The sequence below is a fragment of the Punica granatum genome, chromosome 6 (genome assembly GCF_007655135.1).
Source record: "Punica granatum isolate Tunisia-2019 chromosome 6, ASM765513v2, whole genome shotgun sequence".
NCBI lineage: Eukaryota > Viridiplantae > Streptophyta > Magnoliopsida > Myrtales > Lythraceae > Punica > Punica granatum.
Window position 1 is genome coordinate 12,682,392 of NC_045132.1, and position 20,614 is coordinate 12,703,005.

General features: G+C 36.5%; 1 protein-coding gene across 1 annotated transcript; it reads left to right on the plus strand.

Annotated features, from left to right (window-relative positions):
- The first annotated feature begins 2,976 nt into the window (after positions 1 to 2,976).
- Positions 2,977 to 8,492, plus strand: LOC116211768 (transcription factor UNE12-like). Its single transcript, XM_031546281.1, has 6 exons — positions 2,977 to 3,556; positions 5,869 to 5,988; positions 6,350 to 6,415; positions 6,847 to 6,912; positions 7,634 to 7,711; positions 7,813 to 8,492. The coding sequence occupies exons 1-6, from the start codon at positions 3,200 to 3,202 to the stop codon at positions 8,041 to 8,043; spliced, it is 918 nt and encodes a 305-aa protein (XP_031402141.1). The 5' UTR covers positions 2,977 to 3,199; the 3' UTR covers positions 8,044 to 8,492.
- The last annotated feature ends 12,122 nt before the right edge of the window (positions 8,493 to 20,614 follow it).

Here is a 20,614-nt window from a genome sequence, read left to right on the forward strand (position 1 = left end):
GACATATAAACTAGACAATATGCTTCTAAAGAGACTGCAATCTTGTCATATATATAAGTGCTTAGGAAAAAAGTAATACGAATAAAAAGATGATAAATAAAATGAATTTTGTCGAGTATTTATAGAAAATTTAGCACATTGAACTTGAAGCATATGGTACAAATAAAATATAATATAAGTTCATCAATTATAATATATAAAAGTCAAGGTGCGTAGATGAGAAAGTCTTACATAAGCAAAATTATAAACCCTCAGCTCCACGTTGCATTAACCTTTTGATTCAAGTTCAATGAAATTACATTATATTTTATTTGTACCTTATTTGATGCATTTTATTTAGGGTCAATTTCACCATATAATGCTATATTTTGAAAATTTTCACCACATGCATATATCGTATTAATTTCACCAAATTGCACAATATTTTTAAACTTTTTCATGGCATAGCATGACGTCAGTTTTTCGTCCATTCCCTTACGAACAGCCAACATGGCCGACGTTTTTGGCTTACCTTGTATAATTGGACGTTTTGTGCGCCTTGAAATTTTTCATAGTATAGCATGAAACTTTTCAAAAATTTTCATAATCTAACACATATAGTATTAATTTCACCAAATTGCATATTTTATTTCATGGGAAGAAGCCAATGGGGCCAACAAAATGTCCAGCAGTGCAAGGGTGGGCCCACAACGTTGACCACGTCAGCTTTTCGTTAGTAAATTGATTGAAAATTGACGACGTGCCATGCCATAAAAAAATTTCAAAATATCATGTAATTTGGTGAAATTAATACAATATGTGTTATGTAGTGAAAAATTTTAAAATATCGTGCTGTATGAGCCATAAAAAAAGTTCAAAATATCATGCAATTTGGTGAAATTAATATAATATGTGCTGTGTGGTGAAAATTTTCAAAATATCATGTTGTACGATGAAATTTACTATTTTATTTATTTATGTGTCCACATCATCTGAATGTAATAATATATAGGGAAAATAGCACCGTACAACAAAGTTTTATGACTTTTTTTCATGCTGCAGTATAAATTCATATTATTTCCTTATACAACATGATTTTTTTTTTCATTGCACAACATACTGTCCATATTCCATGAAGAAATAGACGGAATGCTGACATGACGGCTTGTTTCAAGGGAGTTTCGCAACAAATAACAACTTAGGGACATAAACAAATAAAATATAAGTTAAAAATTAGGGAAAAAAACAGAAGAAATTCCATTTGGGATCTCAAATCGGGGGTTAGGAGCGGTCCCGTCGACCACCCACCCCCGATCGGGGTTGCCAACGTGTCTGAGCGGCCGACGACCCCGATAGAGGGGTGGCTGGCTGGCAAGATCGCCCCAACTGCCTTAATCGCCTCCTCGGATCCCAAATGGGATTTCTTTCTCTTTTTTTACTTATATTTTATTTGTTTATGCACCTAAGTTCTTATTTGTAGCAAAACTCCCCTTGAACAAGGTGCCATGTCAACATTCAGTCCATTTCTTGACGGATTATGGATGGCATAATGTGCGGTGAATTATTTCTTTGTGTTGTACAATGAAATGATTTCAAGGGAGTTTCGCAACAAATAACAACTTAGGGACATAAACAAATAAAATATAAGTTAAAAATTAGGGAAAAAAACAGAAGAAATTCCATTTGGGATCTCAAATCGGGGGTTAGGAGCGGTCCCGTCGACCACCCACCCCCGATCGGGGTTGCCAACGTGTCTGAGCGGCCGACGACCCCGATAGAGGGGTGGCTGGCTGGCAAGATCGCCCCAACTGCCTTAATCGCCTCCTCGGATCCCAAATGGGATTTCTTTCTCTTTTTTTACTTATATTTTATTTGTTTATGCACCTAAGTTCTTATTTGTAGCAAAACTCCCCTTGAACAAGGTGCCATGTCAACATTCAGTCCATTTCTTGACGGATTATGGATGGCATAATGTGCGGTGAATTATTTTTTTGTGTTGTACAATGAAATGATTTGAATTTGTGATGCAGTGTGAAAAAAGTAAAAAAATCGTGCTGTACAATGTTGTTTTCCCTAATACATAATTCATATTCTTGAAAAATGAAAAATTTTACAAATTATTGAAAGGAACTCCTAAAAATTTGTGAGATTGATCAAGTTGAATGTGCCATATGCCTATAAATACAAGACACGTGAACTCGTATCTTCACTGATGAAGTTATTTCCTTTAAACATTGGGCTAATTCTATTGGATTTATATTATAGAATTATTGTTATACGCGTTTTTACTAGGCAAGATTACATATTTGTTTGCATTCACGATTTCTATTATTTATTAGATCTATTTGGTAAAATATATAAATTTTAAAATAATTTTTCTTCATATTTATATTTATATTTATTTATATGTTAAAGTTATTATTTGTAAAATATATTATATTTATAAAAAAAATATTTATATTTATTTGGATATCATATATATTTACTACATACTTTTCATCCTATAGAAATTGACAAAAGCTACCGCATAATGCGCGGGTATTAACTAATTTATTTAAAAATAAAATGTCAATTTACATGGACTTAAGAGTTATTAAATGAAGTAATTTGAGTAATCGATGATATCCTACTAGAATGTGTGAGTCATCAAATGAATTTCACCGTACGTCGATTTTATATATATATATATATATATATTATATTGCATATTAATTATTATAATAGGAAAATGATTTTTCTGTCGAAAGTGGCGTGTATGAGAGCAATCATTATTGACCCTCGAATTTCGTGATAGTGACAAAACTACCATTGTCTCTACTTTCGGAGGAAGTTGGAGGAATTATTCGCAGGAAGTAGCAATATCTCATTATAATTATAATATCAATCTATAGTTCGGCATATATCTTATTTTATTCTTATTAATGTAAAAAATTTGCGCTTAGAGCGGACGTTCGTCTTGTAAATGTACAGCGGAGAGACGTACCACCCATCCCGTCCTCCTCGGACTAATAAAAGCTACTTTCCTTTCATTTCCGCTTTTCCAATCTTCTCTCTCTCTCTCTCTCTCTGCGTTCGCCTAAAACCATAACCCCTGCAACTCTGCAACTGCAACTGCAAATCTCTCCCTCTGCCTCTCTCTCTCTCTCTCTCTCTCTCGTTATATGCTCTTTGAGGCCTCCTGCTGATCCCCGGCTTCACACACCCCTCTCCCCCACTCACCATGGCCAACAACCACACCGAGCCTCCCACAGACGACTTCCTCGAGCAGCTCTTCGGCCTCCCCAACTTCCCCGCCCCCGAGGCTGGCCTCCCCACTGGCGAAGGGCCCCCCATGGCCGCTGCCGCTCCTCCTCCCATGATGCTCCAGCTCAGCTCCGGTGACGGCTCCGGCCACATCGCCACCCTCGGCCCCGGCGGCGGAGCGGGCGGCGGATACCACCAGCCCCCGATGTTCCCTCTGGGGTTGAGCCTGGAGCAGGGTGGCGGGGGAGGGTTCCTGAAGCCCGAGGATGCGTCTGGGAGAGGGAAGCGGTTCCGTGATGAGGTCGTTGATGGCAGAGCTTCTACAGTTAAAAACGTAAGCTTTTTACGCCACCCTTTTTCCACTGTCCGAATCCCTTCAAATCCGTAACAAAAAGTTGAAGAATCTTATGCTTTTAAGCTGTTCGCTGCAACCCATGGCTAGTCGCTAATTTCTTTGTGGACATTATGATCATTTGTTCTGTATAGAATTGTCGAAAAGTTCCGAGTTATCGGATAGCTGGAGTGTTACAACATGTTCCTGGGTGTACGAGATAAGAGAACGTTTTGTCGTTTCTAATCTTTACTATTGTCTTAGGAAAGGGTTTTGGAGGACAGGACGAATTCGGGATATGAAGGATTTCTAGGTTGATGACAAATTTCTACTGGAGGAAGATAAACAGTCTGGATTTAGCGAAAAATGACCGAATAGCCTTCACATAGTTGAAAAGTAATTACGAAATTGGATATTTATGAGTTTTAATTACGAATTTGGAAGATAAATTCAGATGTCCTTCTACTAGCACTTCGATAATGGTTGGTGGCCGGGAAGTGCAGCTGCAAGCATTCTCAATCTAGACTGCCCGTCGATGTTAATTGATCTTCATGGTCTAGTATGCTAACTCCTTCCTTGAGGTCGTCCAGTCTTTATTGAGGCCATGGCAGTCTCCATCAAGGCCTCCACTGTTGTTTATTGAGATAAAGGGCAGGCAAAGCCTCGACAGAGGCTTGACCTGCCTCAATTGTGGTTGCCAAGCCTCAATCAAGGGAGTGGTGATTTTGAACCAAGCCCCTGCATACCTTGGTCGGATATGTCGGGCTTTGGCCCTGGCGATTGCTGCTGGCTGCTCGATGTTGCTTGGGGAACGGGCAGTGTTGAAATTACTTGACAAGCTTAGCCGCTGCTTTTCTGCTGCTGTATGAAAATATAATAAGCAAATCCTACCTCCCCCCTTGTGCCCCCGATATATGCAATTTAATCCAGATAGAAATCCCATCCTTGCTAATTACCCGAAGGAGAGTCCTATCTTGCTGTCAAACATAGGATAAGGATTTCTGAAATCCTTCCTACCTCTTATCACCCACTAAATGCATTTTCTTTCATTTATTTATTTGCTTTTTTGGTGATGCAAATGCTTAACTAAAGCTAAGCTAGCAATTTTTTCTGGTTGAAATATCCATTAAACCAGCTATATGCAGTTATGCATTCAGAATGATTTACTGGAAAAGAACACCAGTTCCCACTCAGAATGATTTTCTGGAAAAGGGTTTCTGGATTTATGGCTAGCCAATTTACCTTGTCTGGACCAATGCTGAGTAACAATTATAGAACCTAACTCTTACCATGAATTTCCTTGTAATTTTGTTTTCCGGCTTAATAGGGAAGCTGGGGATGGGGATCTAATAGGTAAACTGGGCACAGTCAGCACAACCCCTTGAAGGAAATAAAGTTCAGTTAATTTGTGGATTTCAGGGAAATTTCCGAGTGAAATTAATTACAATTACTTCTTAGTGAATGAAAATTTTGAAATTCTAACATGTATATGGAGTAATAAAAATCAGATAAATTTGAATATTTTTGAATTTTTGCATGAAAATGATGAGAATAACGATATTTTCTTCTTGGCATATTCTATAGATATATGGATACTGTCCCTTTTTGGATTCAGTCGAATGAAAACTTAATTAGAAGAAGCATGATAACCAGGTGATTTGGTGATTCAAAGGGAGAGCTCCTAGTAAGTAATTGATCCTGCCAGAATCCAGAAGTAGTGGCTTATGAATCAAACCATTTCATTTGTACATTTTAAATGTTGAAAAATGGGAAAGAGTCGTGCCAAAAGAAAGTGGAATAACAGGAACTAAGTTAAGGAATAAGGTTTGAACTAAGACGAGAAGAGGATCTTGGCTGTTATATGGTTAGTTGCTGTTGTTCAGAATGAGGAAATCTTGAGTCATGTAAGAATAGAAGCTCCTGATTTGTTGATAATGCTGATTAATCCTCTTATTAAAATGTTTAATGCAGTCCAGAAAACAAGATCCCTGTTCAAAGTGATTTATATTCTCGATTCTATTCTGGAGCTTGTCTTCTTAACATGTCATTATTAAAGCACCATGTTAGGTTTGGGTTTCATAGCTGCTATTGTGGAGCTTAATTTTAATTTTTATTCATTTTTATTGATGGATCAAAATAAAGCACCAAGAGGGTGCAGCTTCCATGTAAAGAAGAATTTACAGTATTTACTTGTGCCAATTGTTTCCCCTTGTTGCCTATTATTTGTATTCTCTTTGTGTGATGAAGATGAAAAATTAAGGGTGGACATAACTCAATGGATTGTGCCCTGATTAAGGAAGTTCATTTATTCTCAGGTTTTTCATGGGCAACCAGTTTCCACCACTGTCCCTGCAGCACCACATCCACCAGCAATGCGCCCTAGAGTGAGGGCGAGACGAGGACAGGCGACAGATCCACATAGCATTGCTGAACGGGTAATTAATATCTCCATATTTAATAGTTCTTTCTTAGTGTAAATGTTTAGTTCTTTATCAACTAAATGAAGTGTAATTTAGGAGAATTTTATTCATAAAATGGGAGTCTTCTTATTATGGTCAGCTACGCTGAGAAGGAAAATAAGAATGAAAGGACCTGTAGAACATTTTGTAGTTTGTCCACTATTTATTGGCTTGGTGCATGCCTATTGCTGATGAAAATTATGCCCTCAATAAGAATGATATATTGCTAGAAGATAGGTTCTGTGGTTTTTGATCTGTTCGGACCTTCTTATGTGAAAATTGTGATATGCGTTTACGAGTAGCCCTTTTAAAAATATGGTTATACTTTTCTTTGCAGTTGCGCAGGGAGAGAATAGCTGAAAGAATTAGGGCATTGCAAGAACTTGTCCCTAGTGTCAACAAGGTGAGAATGCCTTTGATATTTTGGATCTCACTAATAGAGGATAAATTGAAATTTCCATAATTTTGAGTGGTCTTCTTTATGGTTTGTCCATGTGTAATGAATGCATCAGAGATGTTTCATTATAGTTAGTAGTTAGATGCATTCCTGATAGGTTTCTTTAAGACAGTTGAGTAACGTTTCTAAGACATTATTGAGAATTCGCGATTCTGAGCTATATAGCGAAATGTAATTAAAAAAAAGGAAGACTTAATGAAGGGGAACGCAAGTTTTCAACAGAAAGTGCTTGCTTGTATGGTGCTTAATGCTTTGCTTGGTTTATGTGTGTTTCTTTTGATGGATAGCTTATGTGTGTTTCTGGGATCTCCTAAAGATTCGAGTAGCAACTTTGTGATTGGATATAAGAATAATATTATTGGATTTTGCTTTTGCAGACTGATAGAGCTGCTATGCTCGATGAAATTGTGGATTATGTGAAGTTCCTGAGGCTCCAAGTGAAGGTAAAGTGGTACTTAAGTCTCATCCTATTATTTTTTTTTTCCCTCTTCAGTTAGGAAGTTGGGACATCATAGAATATGTTTGGGGTGCTGGTGTGTCCCGGTTCCACACAGATGAACTTCAATCCACGAGTCAAAATAGTAAATATCAACCCAAACAATCGCTCATGCCATCTTAGTTTAATTGTGAGAAGATTGGTGTGGACTTAACATTCAGTCACATGAGATTGACTCGGGATTAAATGCCAAGACCCCTGTCCTCTACTCACTTCCACCATTCACTCGGCTAAATGCTTGATCGCTTTTCTGTTTTTTGTGTAATAACTTACCTGTACAGAGCCTTTTGTGGAACAATTGTATTTGGAAGAGACAGTTCAGAAGTTCTGATTATTGCCAATTTTGGTCGAGCCACTTGTAGGATTGGAAATAGCTATTGTAATCGAGTGCCGTGAGCAAAAGGCATATTAGGTGCCACCTGGTCTTTCATGAGGAGGCATACATGGATATGGATAAGAAGGTGCCAAACTGTATTTGATAATGAGATCATTTGAGTGGAATACTCAATAAATTCAATATGATAATAATGTAAACCAGGCCTCTCGATTACTTATTTGAGAGTGCTTACTTTTCCCTAAATAAAGGAGCACATGAGCCAATGGTAATGTGATGATGAGCTCAGATCTCATTTCCTATTTCTTAAATAACACTTTGTTCCGCTCAACAGGTTCTCAGCATGAGTAGATTGGGAGGAGCGGGTGCAGTGGCACCACTAGTGACTGATATCCCACTAGCATCCGTTGAGGTGATAATTAGAAGATTTTATTTTGTCATGATTGATTGTTTCCCTATCTTATCATTGTTGTGATTATTATTGTTATTGAGCATCGGATCTTGATACTTCAGGAAGAAGGTGGTGAAGGTGGAAGGAACCAGCCCGCTTGGGAAAAATGGTCGAATGACGGAACAGAGCGACAAGTCGCGAAGCTCATGGAAGAGAATGTGGGGGCCGCTATGCAGTTCCTACAGTCCAAGGCTCTCTGCATAATGCCCATCTCCCTAGCCACTGCCATTTACCACTCTCAACCGCCGGACACTTCTTCCCTCGTCAAGTCTGAAAGCAACCCCACATCTTAAAGAGGTGAAAACCAAATCCTGCCTACATTGACTGGTACAATAATTATTATCATCAGTAGGAATGGGTAGGCTAATTGATGCTGCAATGGGAAGTAGCCCGGGATTTTATGTTCGCAGTCTGGTAGTGGGCTAATATAAGCTGCTGTACAGTGACAGTGTCAGGCATACAGAACCATTGACTTGTACCGACCTGGGGTGTTTTGCGCCACAGTGGGTTAACTGGTGAGGTTACTGATCCGATGACTATAATGGTCTTTGTAGAGTCCAGGCAACATTAGTAGTATTGTAATAAGAGTTACAAATCCCACATGGTCCCCAGCTTATAAGTGAGTTTTACTCGGCCACTTGGCGGAGTAACAATCAATCATAATGCATGTAAGTGGTAAATTGAATTCAATAGTCCCTTACATTCCTATGTTCAGATATTTTAATTGATGGTTACTCATTGAGAGCGGAAGGGGAACACTCACGTAATATTTCCTTACATATACATCCTGTGGGTCCCACCAAATTCGTCCATCTCATCCCATCCTCTACATATTGCAAATCGAAGTCAGATGGCACAGCTTCTACTTCCCCTTCAACTTTTATGTAAACGGGGTTTTGACGTCAACGCCTTAATAAGAAAATGGAAGCAGTGGGGCCCTTCATGTCCTGCCAAAACCTCTTCTCTTGATCTGAGTTTTGGTTTACTTTGTTGATTGTATTTGTATCAATCCATAGTGGGGTTGTGGATGATGGAAGCAAAAGCAAATTTGATCTTTTATTAGTGGGCAGTGGGACCTTTCCAAATAAAAGATGAACAGATTCTTTTTCATATTTATGTAATATAATCCCTATATATGTAATGCTGGAGGCTAGTGGTTTGTACTAGTGATGTATCTTATATATATTCAAAATGAAATGGGATGATTTGGTAGACTGGAGATTGAAGTGGTCGGTTGGGTTCACAATGTGCATTTAGTCTAAAGAGAATTCGATTGATATCGGTAGTGCCGCACTTTTTGGACAAGAGGGCTCATGAGTGGGGTTAAAACTTTTATGTAATCTTCCACCTAGAAATGATTCAGAGTATGGCACCTGGAGCGTATGAAGGAATTAGTGACGATTGACCGATCTGTGGATAAGGATGGTAATGGGGCAGACAGGGTGCAAATATAACTAGAATAATATTTGCACCGCGGTTTAGAAATGCAAACCCACCACACCCCCCCCCCCCCCCCCCCCCCCCCCCCCCCCCCGGCGTTTTTTTCGCGGTGGTTTCAAAAAGTTTATATTTGTACCACCAAAAACCGCGGGTATTTGCACTGCACTATGAAATTACATTAGGTGAAAATTATAAAAATACAATAAAACCACACTGAGAATTAATAATCAAATGAAATTTGAAGCAATCAAAATGAAAAATTTTCCAGATCTAATAATCTCTCTCTCATGTTCTCATATTTTATAAGGTGGACTAAGAACTTAAGTGGACCTGCCAGTATTGGGCTTAAAAATGAGCTAGAAAATGAAGCCTAACTAATTGCATCAACATACCCCCCAAAAAAAGTGTGATTTTTTATTACAATCGTACCAAAATTAAAAATTATACCCAGATCATAATTATTTGGTAATTACCTGTGCAAAAATAAGTGCGATCATCCGTGCTACATGTTCCGGCGGTCCGGGGTTCAGAACACTCATCTCATGTCACCTTTCTTAATCCAATAAAATCCATTTTGTCCCTCCTCCTATCTGTATTATTCTTTTCCGTCTTGCTTATATGAGAGTTCGTGTCCAACTATGTGCAATAATGCACGTAATTCTAAAGAAAATTCATTGAGATATTACGTATGTTGGCATTGAATAAATTGAATATCTGTACATTGATAAATATAATTACCAACAAAATTCTGGATTAATCCATAGAAGTAAAAATTATCCATTATGTACGTGTCAATACTCCTGAAATTTGCACCATTGGTAAATGGAAGAGCGACGTTGAAAAGGCATCAGAGAAGAAAGAAATGCGAGAGAAATAGAAAATAGGAAATGCAAAATAAGTGGATAGGTGTGTACTTTATTACATATGATCTTGGCAATTTTGTAAACAGAAAAGTGAGATGAAAGAGTTTTTCCAACTCTATAGTAGTCATTAAAGCCTTTGCTGAATGTAATGCAGTGATGCATGATTTCACCTAGTAGTTAAAAGATTTCAAGTTCGATACTCATTTGAGAATACCTACACCATTTTATTAGTTATTATAGTTTTTTTTTCATTGTATCCTCCCTAGTTTGAAAGCATACCATTATATTTTATGCAATTATTGCATTCATATGTTAATCTCTATCAACCATTACCTAATTCTGTTTATTCTCGTACAAATTCTCAATATTTTAATTTATTTACATTGTCAATCATCCTAGTCACTAATTTTTTGGACAGCGAATCATCTTTTTTCATTTCTTATTTTCTTCCCTGATAATTTCATTTTTCTCTTATTTGTCAAAGCCAATCTATTATATGTATTTAATTTTTGACTCTTTAATCGTGCAATAGGAGCCCTCGATTCGTGTAATAATATTATACCACATCAGCGATTTCATAAGTTTAGGATCCTCTCAACAATAAACTCTTCATATTTTTGCATTTATATTTTAGGCCTCAAAAGTAATTAAAGAAATTTAAAGAAAGTTAAAAGTAATTATAAGTTTGTTAGTTTTGTAGTGATAGAGACATGAGGCCCTATTTGGATTCAAGAACAAAAAATTTTAACTTTAATTTTAACTTTAACTCAACACACTACACAACAAAAACAAATATTTCCCAAGTCAAAAATTTTAACTTTAACTTTAACTCAACACACTACACAACAAAAATACACGTTTCTCAAGTCAAATTTATAATCACATCTCATTTTTCATTTTCCACAATCAAAATTAAAATCAAAATCAAAGTTACTTTAACTCTGAATTCAAACGCACCCAACTAATTGTGCCTGTTGTCTCATGGTCAAAACTCCCCATTCAATTTATCTAATTTTTATTACTTTTTCCTTTCTTAAAAATTTATTTTTTGGTTTTTTTCCTTTTTTCCTTTTATTTGTTGCATGTTGGACTCATATTTTCTTTCATATCTTCCTACTTTTGGTTATCAATACCTTCTGTATTTATTTTGTTTTCATTTTCACATATGTTGTAATTATAAATAAAACTATCATACTGAATATTATCATTAGATAATTTATTATTAAATTCAATATATTATATATTTTTTGTATAGTTTTAAATTTAAGTATTAATATCAATTTTTCCTATATAAGTATCACTTGAATTTTGTATATCTAAATCGATAAATGACTCTATATACAATTTTCCTCATCATTTTTTTTGGTAAAGTTCCCGGATGGCAAAGTTGTTCGCAAGTTATTTTATGAGAAAACTATGTGATACTATCAGGACTTTTTTCTTTTCTTATTTTCTCATATATATAATTAAAATAGATTTTTGCGAACGAAAGCCCTTCATTCAATTTAAGAGAGCCTTCCACATAGCCGTTCATTCGATTTAATATGAACATGAATTTTCACAATTAGTAATTAATTTTGCATTTTTCGATAAAAATAATTATAAAAAGTAAATTTATATTGTTTTTAGTTCATGATCACATAAATGGTAAATCACCCATAACCAATTCTTAGTTCATGTTTTATATGATCCGATCATGCTATAATAGGTCCGTAAAGATATTCTTATATTATTAGAACCGCGTTTTAGAGGATTGTTAAATATTTGAATAACCGTTAGTGCACGCACAACACGCGGACTTTAAGACTACTGTTGTTTACTTGTAACTGTTGTTTCCGTCGGATGGAGTTTTTTTCTCAAGGAAGATCAAATGAATTAGTCAACTATATTATTTTTTTTGGGTGAATCTGGGTTCGAAGCCCAAAACATTAAATTAAAATAATAGTTAAGTAAATTTAGCCCAAGAGGACTAGAACTAAAATTTTGAACTCCCATAGATCACATGATTGCATAATTTGCAAGCCAATTCGCACACATGTTACTTTCTTGATAAATATGTTCCAGCATCACCGTCCAGTCCCGACCAGTTAAATGATGGATGTCTGAAATCAGAGCATGATTCTGACCTGGTCTATTCTGGCGCGATAAATGAGGTGGACAACTACCTCGGAGTCCACTTCAATAAGAAGCTTCCTCACTCCAATTTCCCAAGTATTACGGGGTATATCACAAAGATACATTGCCGAGATTAGCCTACTCCCAGATAGCCACACATTGAAGATAATACACACCTCCTTGGAGCTCACCCACTCCAATCGTCTTCCTTGTGGTGATGTCTTGCATCAAGCAAAAATCGGTGCAAAATATCACACAACAATCCAGATTTTTTGATAACTGGGATGCGTAATGCAATTAAATTTCGAGACCAATAAAACATTTGAGAGAACGAGGGGGCCTATATGAATTCGTCCAGTTTTGCAAGTATCAAAAACTCCCCCATTTGGTATGTGAATCTTCGGCTTCTCGGTAAGTAGTCACGACTTAGCAAACAAATCTGCACGTCCTGTCACGTGCCTAGAAGCTCCGCTATCAATTATCCAATCATGCCCAAAATTTACCAAAATAAAACTGTTTACCAGAGGCTAGATGCACGTTTTCATCATCTGGACCCAAAAAGTCGAGTAGCTTCTGAAACGCTGTGTCCGAAAGACGAGACAATCTGTTCAGCCCACTGCAGGGCTGCCCCAATTGTGGTTGATGGGCTTGCAGCCCATCGAATGAACTCGGCCCTGAGCTGGATTGTACCTGCAACCCACCGATTAGGCTCATTACGGGGTATATCACAAAGATACATTGCCGAGATTAGCGGGATATATTTCTAAGATATCTATTGCCTAATATGTATGTAACTAATAAGGCTAGTTAATATACATGATACAATATATCCCGCTAATCTCGGCAATGTATCTTTGTGATAAACCCCGTAATACCAAGCCAATTCCATTCCCATTTTCACTGCCCAAAGCTCCGCTGCTACTGAAGTAGCTGCTCCTAGGTTCTTGGCAAAGCCACTACCTAGTGACCATGATCGTCCCTTAGCTCCAGATCTTCTCGGGTTTCCTTTTGCAGCACCATCCGAGTTTACCTTGTGACAACCCGGTACTGGTTTACGCAAACCCACATTCCTCCATTGACAAGCAGCTCGGGAATGCTGTTGTGTTCCATCTTGCTGTAGACGCAAGAACCTGCACGCAATGCCGATGATAACACTCGCACATGAATTCGGCAGCGAGAATCCCTCATCGAAAAGTGAATAATTCCTCCACTTCCTCCTACACCAAAAATGAGACTTCATGATAGAGAATACCACAGATGAGAATGAAAGATTGCGAATCAGCCATTGGTGTAGGTCATCCGAGAAGAACACGGCCTGGAGGCTGGTCGGAATAAGCTGCTTCCAGGTTATCTCCATCACCGGACAATCACGAAGAAAAATGCTTGAAAAAATCCATATGAAACTTACTTTGTATCTTTACTTCTGAAAAATTTAGAATAATAAATAAGATGAAAACTTATATTGATTTTGTTTACAGTTAATACTAGATGAACGATCCGTGCATATGCATGGACTAGAGTTGTCGCGCATATATGTATTAAAAAGACAGATGGTGATTGAACAAGTTATTGGAAATATAAAATATAGTTGTGACTAATTTTTGTCTATGTAGAAGTTAATTTCCATTTGATCTTTTAATTATGGCAATTTATTTACTTTGATTAAAGTTTTTTTTTTTTCAAATTTTCTTGTCAGATCAACTTTCACGACAATGGAGATTCCCATAGTTTTAGGATAGCCGCGTTTCTTATTTTACTTTGTGAAAATACCAAAGATTTGTATCAATAAACTGAGATTTTTTCAATGTTTTAAACACTATGTATAATATATATGTCTACATATACAATAATTATTATTCCTCCGAAAAGTTTCGGAGGAATATCCTTCGAACCCCTCTGTAAATTAAAGTGGCCCTGCTTTCCATGATTATTACAAAAATGCCATCCCCATTGATTCGGAAGAGCTGAATCGGAGGGTGTAACAGACTTTTCCACTTCTGTAACTGAAATTTTTGAAATTTCGTGGATTATGGCACAATAATAGCTTGTCGTTTACCACATAATGATTGATTGGAATTTTAACAGTCACTTAATCATCGGTTTTGTATGTCTACGTAACATGTCCTATGAGTTGTTTTAGCTTTTATAATTGTCCATAGATTTTGCTTTAGATTACTATCCCTCATGATCATTGAATATATTTAGACCATATTGGTCCCAATGTGGAACACCGTGACCATAAATAAGGTAGGCCAGCTGGCCCCCCTATGACTACCTTGTACGAGGTTGTGGTTGGCCGAACATCATGATTCATGAAACCAGATTGGCACCACTTGCCAGCCACGGTGCTAGACGATCTGTGGTCATGATGCCCCCATCATTGGGCAACACGGGTACATACGAGGCCATCAAAAGTCCAGTCACTCCTTCGGGAGTTCGAGTTCGTTTAGGAGTGCGGTGAGATTTCATAATAACTTTTCTTTATAATTTTAAGTAGATTTGATATTTGGTAAAAGTTTTTGAAATTACAGTTTGGACCAAAATTGCTATTGTAAATGTGATTTTCTAAACAGGTTAATAAGTGTTGATGAAATTTGCTTTTGCGTATTTTGTTTCAAATTATAAATAATTACATTTCTTATTTTCAACAGTTTTAAATTAATTTCTTCCAAACACTTTAATTTATTCTGAAATTAACACTATTTCTCCATCAGAAACAACACTCCCAAACCAAACCTTTGAGTCCAGTAATGGACCCCCGGTGGCAGCATCAGGTAAAAGAAAAGAAAACATCTTATTTATGAATTTATAGAGACTATAAAAAATTTAAAATTGAAGCGGGTCGCATTTGGGCTTTGGTTGGGCTGGGCTTGGCCTACCTCTTTTTTATTTTTTTCCCCCCAAAATCCAAATTGCCTTTAAAAAAATCCAGTCTGATTTGTGACTTTGTCCCATTTACTCGCAAGTCCACCAAGGCTACATACCATTTCGAGATTAATTGAAGTCTATTTAGGAGTGTGCACGGATACCGGGTATACCTAGAATCGGTCAGAACCTACCCGTTAGGGTAGGATCTGGGTAGCTCGTATTGAAAATAGGATATGGTCCGGATATCAAAATAAGGAACCGGTGACATCCGGTTCCAACCTACAGGGTACCCAGAATCGGAACCGGATGGTAATTACTAAAAAAAAAAGTAAAGTTAGTCTCAGTCTCAAGCAAGAGTCGGGAAGATAGGAGCCCAAATCGCCTTTCGTCTGTGACTCTGTAACCCAAATCGCCTTTCGTCTTCGACTTTTCACTCCAGCTCCTCTCCGTTGGTCGCTTCTCGTTTCCGACTCTCCACTCCAGCTCCTCTCCGTCGCTCGCCTCTCATCTCCAAGTGTGCTCGTGATCCCATTTCCCGGTGAGCTTCTGTTCTGCCTCCTCTTCGTCGCTCTCGTTTCCGACTCTCTACTTCGGCTCCTCTCCATCGCTCTCGTCTCCGACTCTCCTTCAAGCTCTCTTTCTCGGTGAGATTCTCCTATGGACTCTCCATCAAATAGCCTCTGTTAGTCTGTACTATCAAAACCCTAAATTGGCTCTGTACTCTACTGCAGCTCCTCTCCGTCACTCGCCTCTCGTCTCCGACTCTCCTTGAAGCTCCCTTTCCCGGTGAGATTCTGCCTCCTCTCGTCTCCGACTCTCTCTAGACTCCTCTACTGACCTAGTTGATTTGATTGAAGGAGTGTTTGTGATCCCATCTACTGGAAATAGAAGTATAAAGTATATGCTTTTGGTTTGTGCAGCCGTCGCACAAGACTTTCAGGATCAAGAAGAAGCTGGCGAAGAAGATGAGGCAGAACAGGCCGATCCCGCACTGGATTCGCATGAGGACCGACAACACCATCAGGTTCGCATCCTTCAATACCTTCCCTTTGTTTAATTTTAATTTTTCTTTGAAAATCGGAAGAACTGCCCCTGCATTTGAGCTGCTTGCTTTGTAGAGTGCCCTAGATTTTTTCAACGTGGACATTCTATAGATAGAATGTGATTAGATTAGCATAGATGAAATTTCATGGTGAAAGGTCTCAATTTTACTCCACAACTTCGAAAAATTGATGCAAGTGAATTAGTTTTCGAATAGGTGCTGTAAAAAGTGCAGTTTGAGTAAGTTGCAAATGGCTTTGCATGATTAGGTATTAGACTGTGATACCATCCTATAGAATTCACTCATTTGGTTCGTTGAAGTTCGGGTATTGATGAGAACTTGCAAATGGCTTTGTATGATAAGAAAATGAGTAGCAGTCGTTAATTTCTTCATGGAGCACCACATGCACAATTAGGAATCCCCTTTCTTACATGAATCGAGTAGATTTCAAGCCGGAACAAAACAATTTACAGGTTCCCACAGGGTACCCGGAACCTGTGGTAATACAGGTTCTGAGTAGATTCCGGTTCCATGATTCAACAGAGTAGGGTTCGGTTCCAAAATCTTGAAACCGGTCCCTTACAGGGTAGGGTCCGGGTATCGTGAAAAAAATAGGATACCCGGAACCTATCACCCCTAAATCTATTCAAATTGACTCAATAGACTCTTACATCTATAGGAAGTTCATTGATCGAATCCTGAGTTCCTGCCGCGATTTAGGATGATTCTCTCTAATGAGATGAGAAATTCTCACAAGCCACCAAACCACATGCACTCTTCAAGTTTCTAAAAGTCTAATAAGTTCGGTTTGTCCCCCCTCCCCCTCTTTAATCCAAGAACAGTTAGTCAAGTAAATTACCCCCTTATTACAATATATTAGTATATTGAAAATGACTCTTTATAATCGTGATACGGAATCTCCCAACTGTTGGATATAGTAGGTTGCAGGACCCATGCGCATCTAACGATGGGAAGACCATATCATGATGATACGAAGTCATATTGGCAAAATCCAATTGACAAATACCGTGCAAGCTAGCTAAGCAAAGCAATGATGGGACATAGGTAGACATTGAGTTCGGGTCAGGTGGTGAAAGAAGAGTCGCTTGTTGAAATTGAGACTCAAAGATGGCCCACAATAAAAATCCAATAAAAATACATGCAAGTGATAAATGGGGTCCATAATAACCTCACTGACTCCCACTAATATGTATTTTCATTTGAGTTACTCACTGACTAACACTCATTAAATATTTTTCCTTTTGATAGACTTCAAAATGAACAATAAAAGGCTCTTACTCACTTGGTAGATGGCCGTGAGATATCTATTATATCAAGTACACATTGAGGCTACTTCCCTAAATTGAATAGCATTAACGCGAAACACGTATTATTTAAGTTAAGAGGTATGAGGTATTAAGCATGACTCTTGTCTTTGACTTGCAAGTGTTTCTACGCGAGACCCTTCCACGCAACATTTGTAATCGAGCTCATGTCGCAAATTGACTATCACCTAGCTCCTCAATAACACATCTTATCCTTGAGCCTCTCCCCAAAAGGCAAACGTCCCCAACGTGTTACTTTGTCTCGTACTGGCCAATGGAACCTTCAAGTAACCAAACACTCAACGTGGCTCAAAGCCATATCACTAAAAAACTTAATTCTCCAACGATCAACTATGACAATTCAAGGGGGTGATTAGTTCGAATGCAAAATAGATTGGATAAATTTTTTCTTGCATATGCTTTTTTCGTAAAGGATCTCATCATAGTGTTTCAAAGTATAAGGTCCTAACCATTCAAGTTATCCATGCTCAAGATTAGTCCTAAACGAACACTGCACAACTATAGAAGTATCCAATTGCTCTTTGTGCGAGCATTAACAAATTACTTCTATGTGATAATGTTCAACACTAACAACCTCTACTAGATTTATGAGTGTGGATCCCGTTCAATGACAAAAGTAAGCTATCCTGAAATATATAGAAGATCCTCAAGTTACAATATTTGCATGATGATGTGTCTAATTTTATTATCTAGTTATGTCTAATTTATTATCCATCGGTGAGGTAAAACCAACCAAGATTTTCCCGCTTTACAGAATTTTGATATGATTTGGTCTTATATTCCTAGGACAGATTATGTGTTTTCAGTAGGGATTACGACATTCTTTGTTAATTTTTAACATTAATTACTAGCAATTTAACCTCTACTAATGTATTAAACGATAGAGGAAATGGCAAAGGAGACATGGTCCATTACATTTCTCGATTCTAATTGGTGAAACCTTTACTTTGATACGCCATAATGTAAAAGAATGGAATAAGATACATATTTTCCTTTCACTCTATTAATCTTTATAATGTGTTAGAAAGAGCATTTTACTCTTATAGTCTCTTTTCTTCAACTTGATAAAATGAACACCCCTTCATAAAACTTAAGTAATGCTTAGTCCGTCATTCTAACTAATTTTCAAACAAGTACCATATATTTTCTTTTAAGCTCATATATATATATATATATGTTCATAAACTCACATCTTGATAAATAAGTTCATTTTTTTATTATACTAGGTTATATTTTCAATTTAAATACAAAAAAGAGTTATTGTTGGGAATTATAATCTCACATGGAAAAGATAAACGAATATCTATTGGTTTATATGAGAGTTGGATACCATTACTTATCAGCTTGAACTTTTAAGTGGATATGGGCCCGAGCTCGTATAAACCAAATGGAAATTCAATATGGTATCAGAGCGGGTTACGCTTCCGCGTGCCCACGCGCATATGCGCAGGCACTCACACCACGCTAGGCCTAATATGTCCGAGTGTAGCCAAAAGAGCGCGTTGTGGTAGTCCTTTCTCGCCCGAGCACGGAAGATGAGCCCGGCTCGAGGTTAGTTGTTGAGAGCATGTGTTTAAGGGCGCGTGACAATGTGTAGGCAGAAATAGACCACACGCTGCACATGAGGGCGGGTGTTGGGAATTATAATCCCACATGGAAAATATAAATGAATATCCATTGTATGAGAGTTGGTTACATCACTTATCAGCTTGAGTTTTTAAGTAGATATGGACCTGAGGCCTTATAAGTCAAATGAAAATTCAATATATATATTCTCTCAATATAATTATATTTCTCATTGTAAAATTCATTTTATTTCCTTCCATTCCATTTCATTCCAATGTACCAAATGGAGGTTGCGTTTTCTGATTTTTTATTTCTTCTCTTTCCCATCACCTATTTAGCCGCCTTCTCTATAAGTTCCAAAACCCAAAAAAGAAATGCACCAACTATTGTGGCACTTGCGACTCATAGAAAGTGCATCTTGTCCTTCTAAATTGTAAAATTCGATCCTACCGAGAAAGAAAAATTGTAAAATTCGAGAGATACTTTGGTGATCGTCACGTGGTGTGAGGAAGAACCAATTAAAATGTATCAAACTCGTAAATGAGAAAGTTTTATGTGTAATGAGCGTACCACGTGACAATTTCACAAATCCCAACTCCTCTTGATTTTTAGTAATATCACCAAAAAAATTACTGTTGACAAAAATAGATTTTTTATATGTATGGTAACACAATATCATGTGATATAACCATTTCATACGATACATTCTCGGTAATCACATGGATAATCGCCATTAACCATTATCAATTGTAAGAATCCTATTAGTTTTTCCGCACCATATCGTTCGAGCTAGGATCATTTAAAAATCTATACATAACTAGAATTTACTTGGGTGCATAATAAATGCTTAAAAGAAAATTTAAAAAATATGGAAAAAGAAAATTAAAACAAAGATAATAATTAAAAAATTTTAATAAATGCAATATATGTATCTAAATCTCCTACTCACTATATAATAATTAAAAGAAAATTAAAAATATAGAGAAAATTAAAAACAAAGAATAAGAATAATTTAAAATATTAATAAATGCAATTAAATGAACCTAATCTCTTACTAAAAATAATTAAGAGAAAATTTTTGTTGTAATTTATTAATTATATGTAAGTGATAAATGTATATAAACAATTAACTTAATATGACTTTATAAAAATTGAGCCTAACTTATAGAAATTGATATAAAATTTTTTATAATCTTATGAAAATTAATGATGCATATATATAATTTGTCATAAAAACTAAACATAGATATGATTTTCTTTTAATAAATTTTAAAATAATAAGAAATATATAAAAAGTATATATAAAACATAGAGTTAATATACATATTTGAAAAATATATATAATGTCTCATTATATAGAACAATAACAATGCTTACCCATAAAAGGGAGATTATATAAATCGAAAAAAAAAGATATTATATAGAATAGTAACAATCTTTATGCATAAGGAAGATTCCATAAACAAATAATATAAAGAATAAATATAAATAATATAATTATATATAATACAAACTAAAATTATGAAATAAATTAAATAAATTTACAAGATATAATACGAAGGTTGATTAAATAATTATAATTGAACTATTCAAAAGTATTCGTGTAACTCTATTGAAAATTATT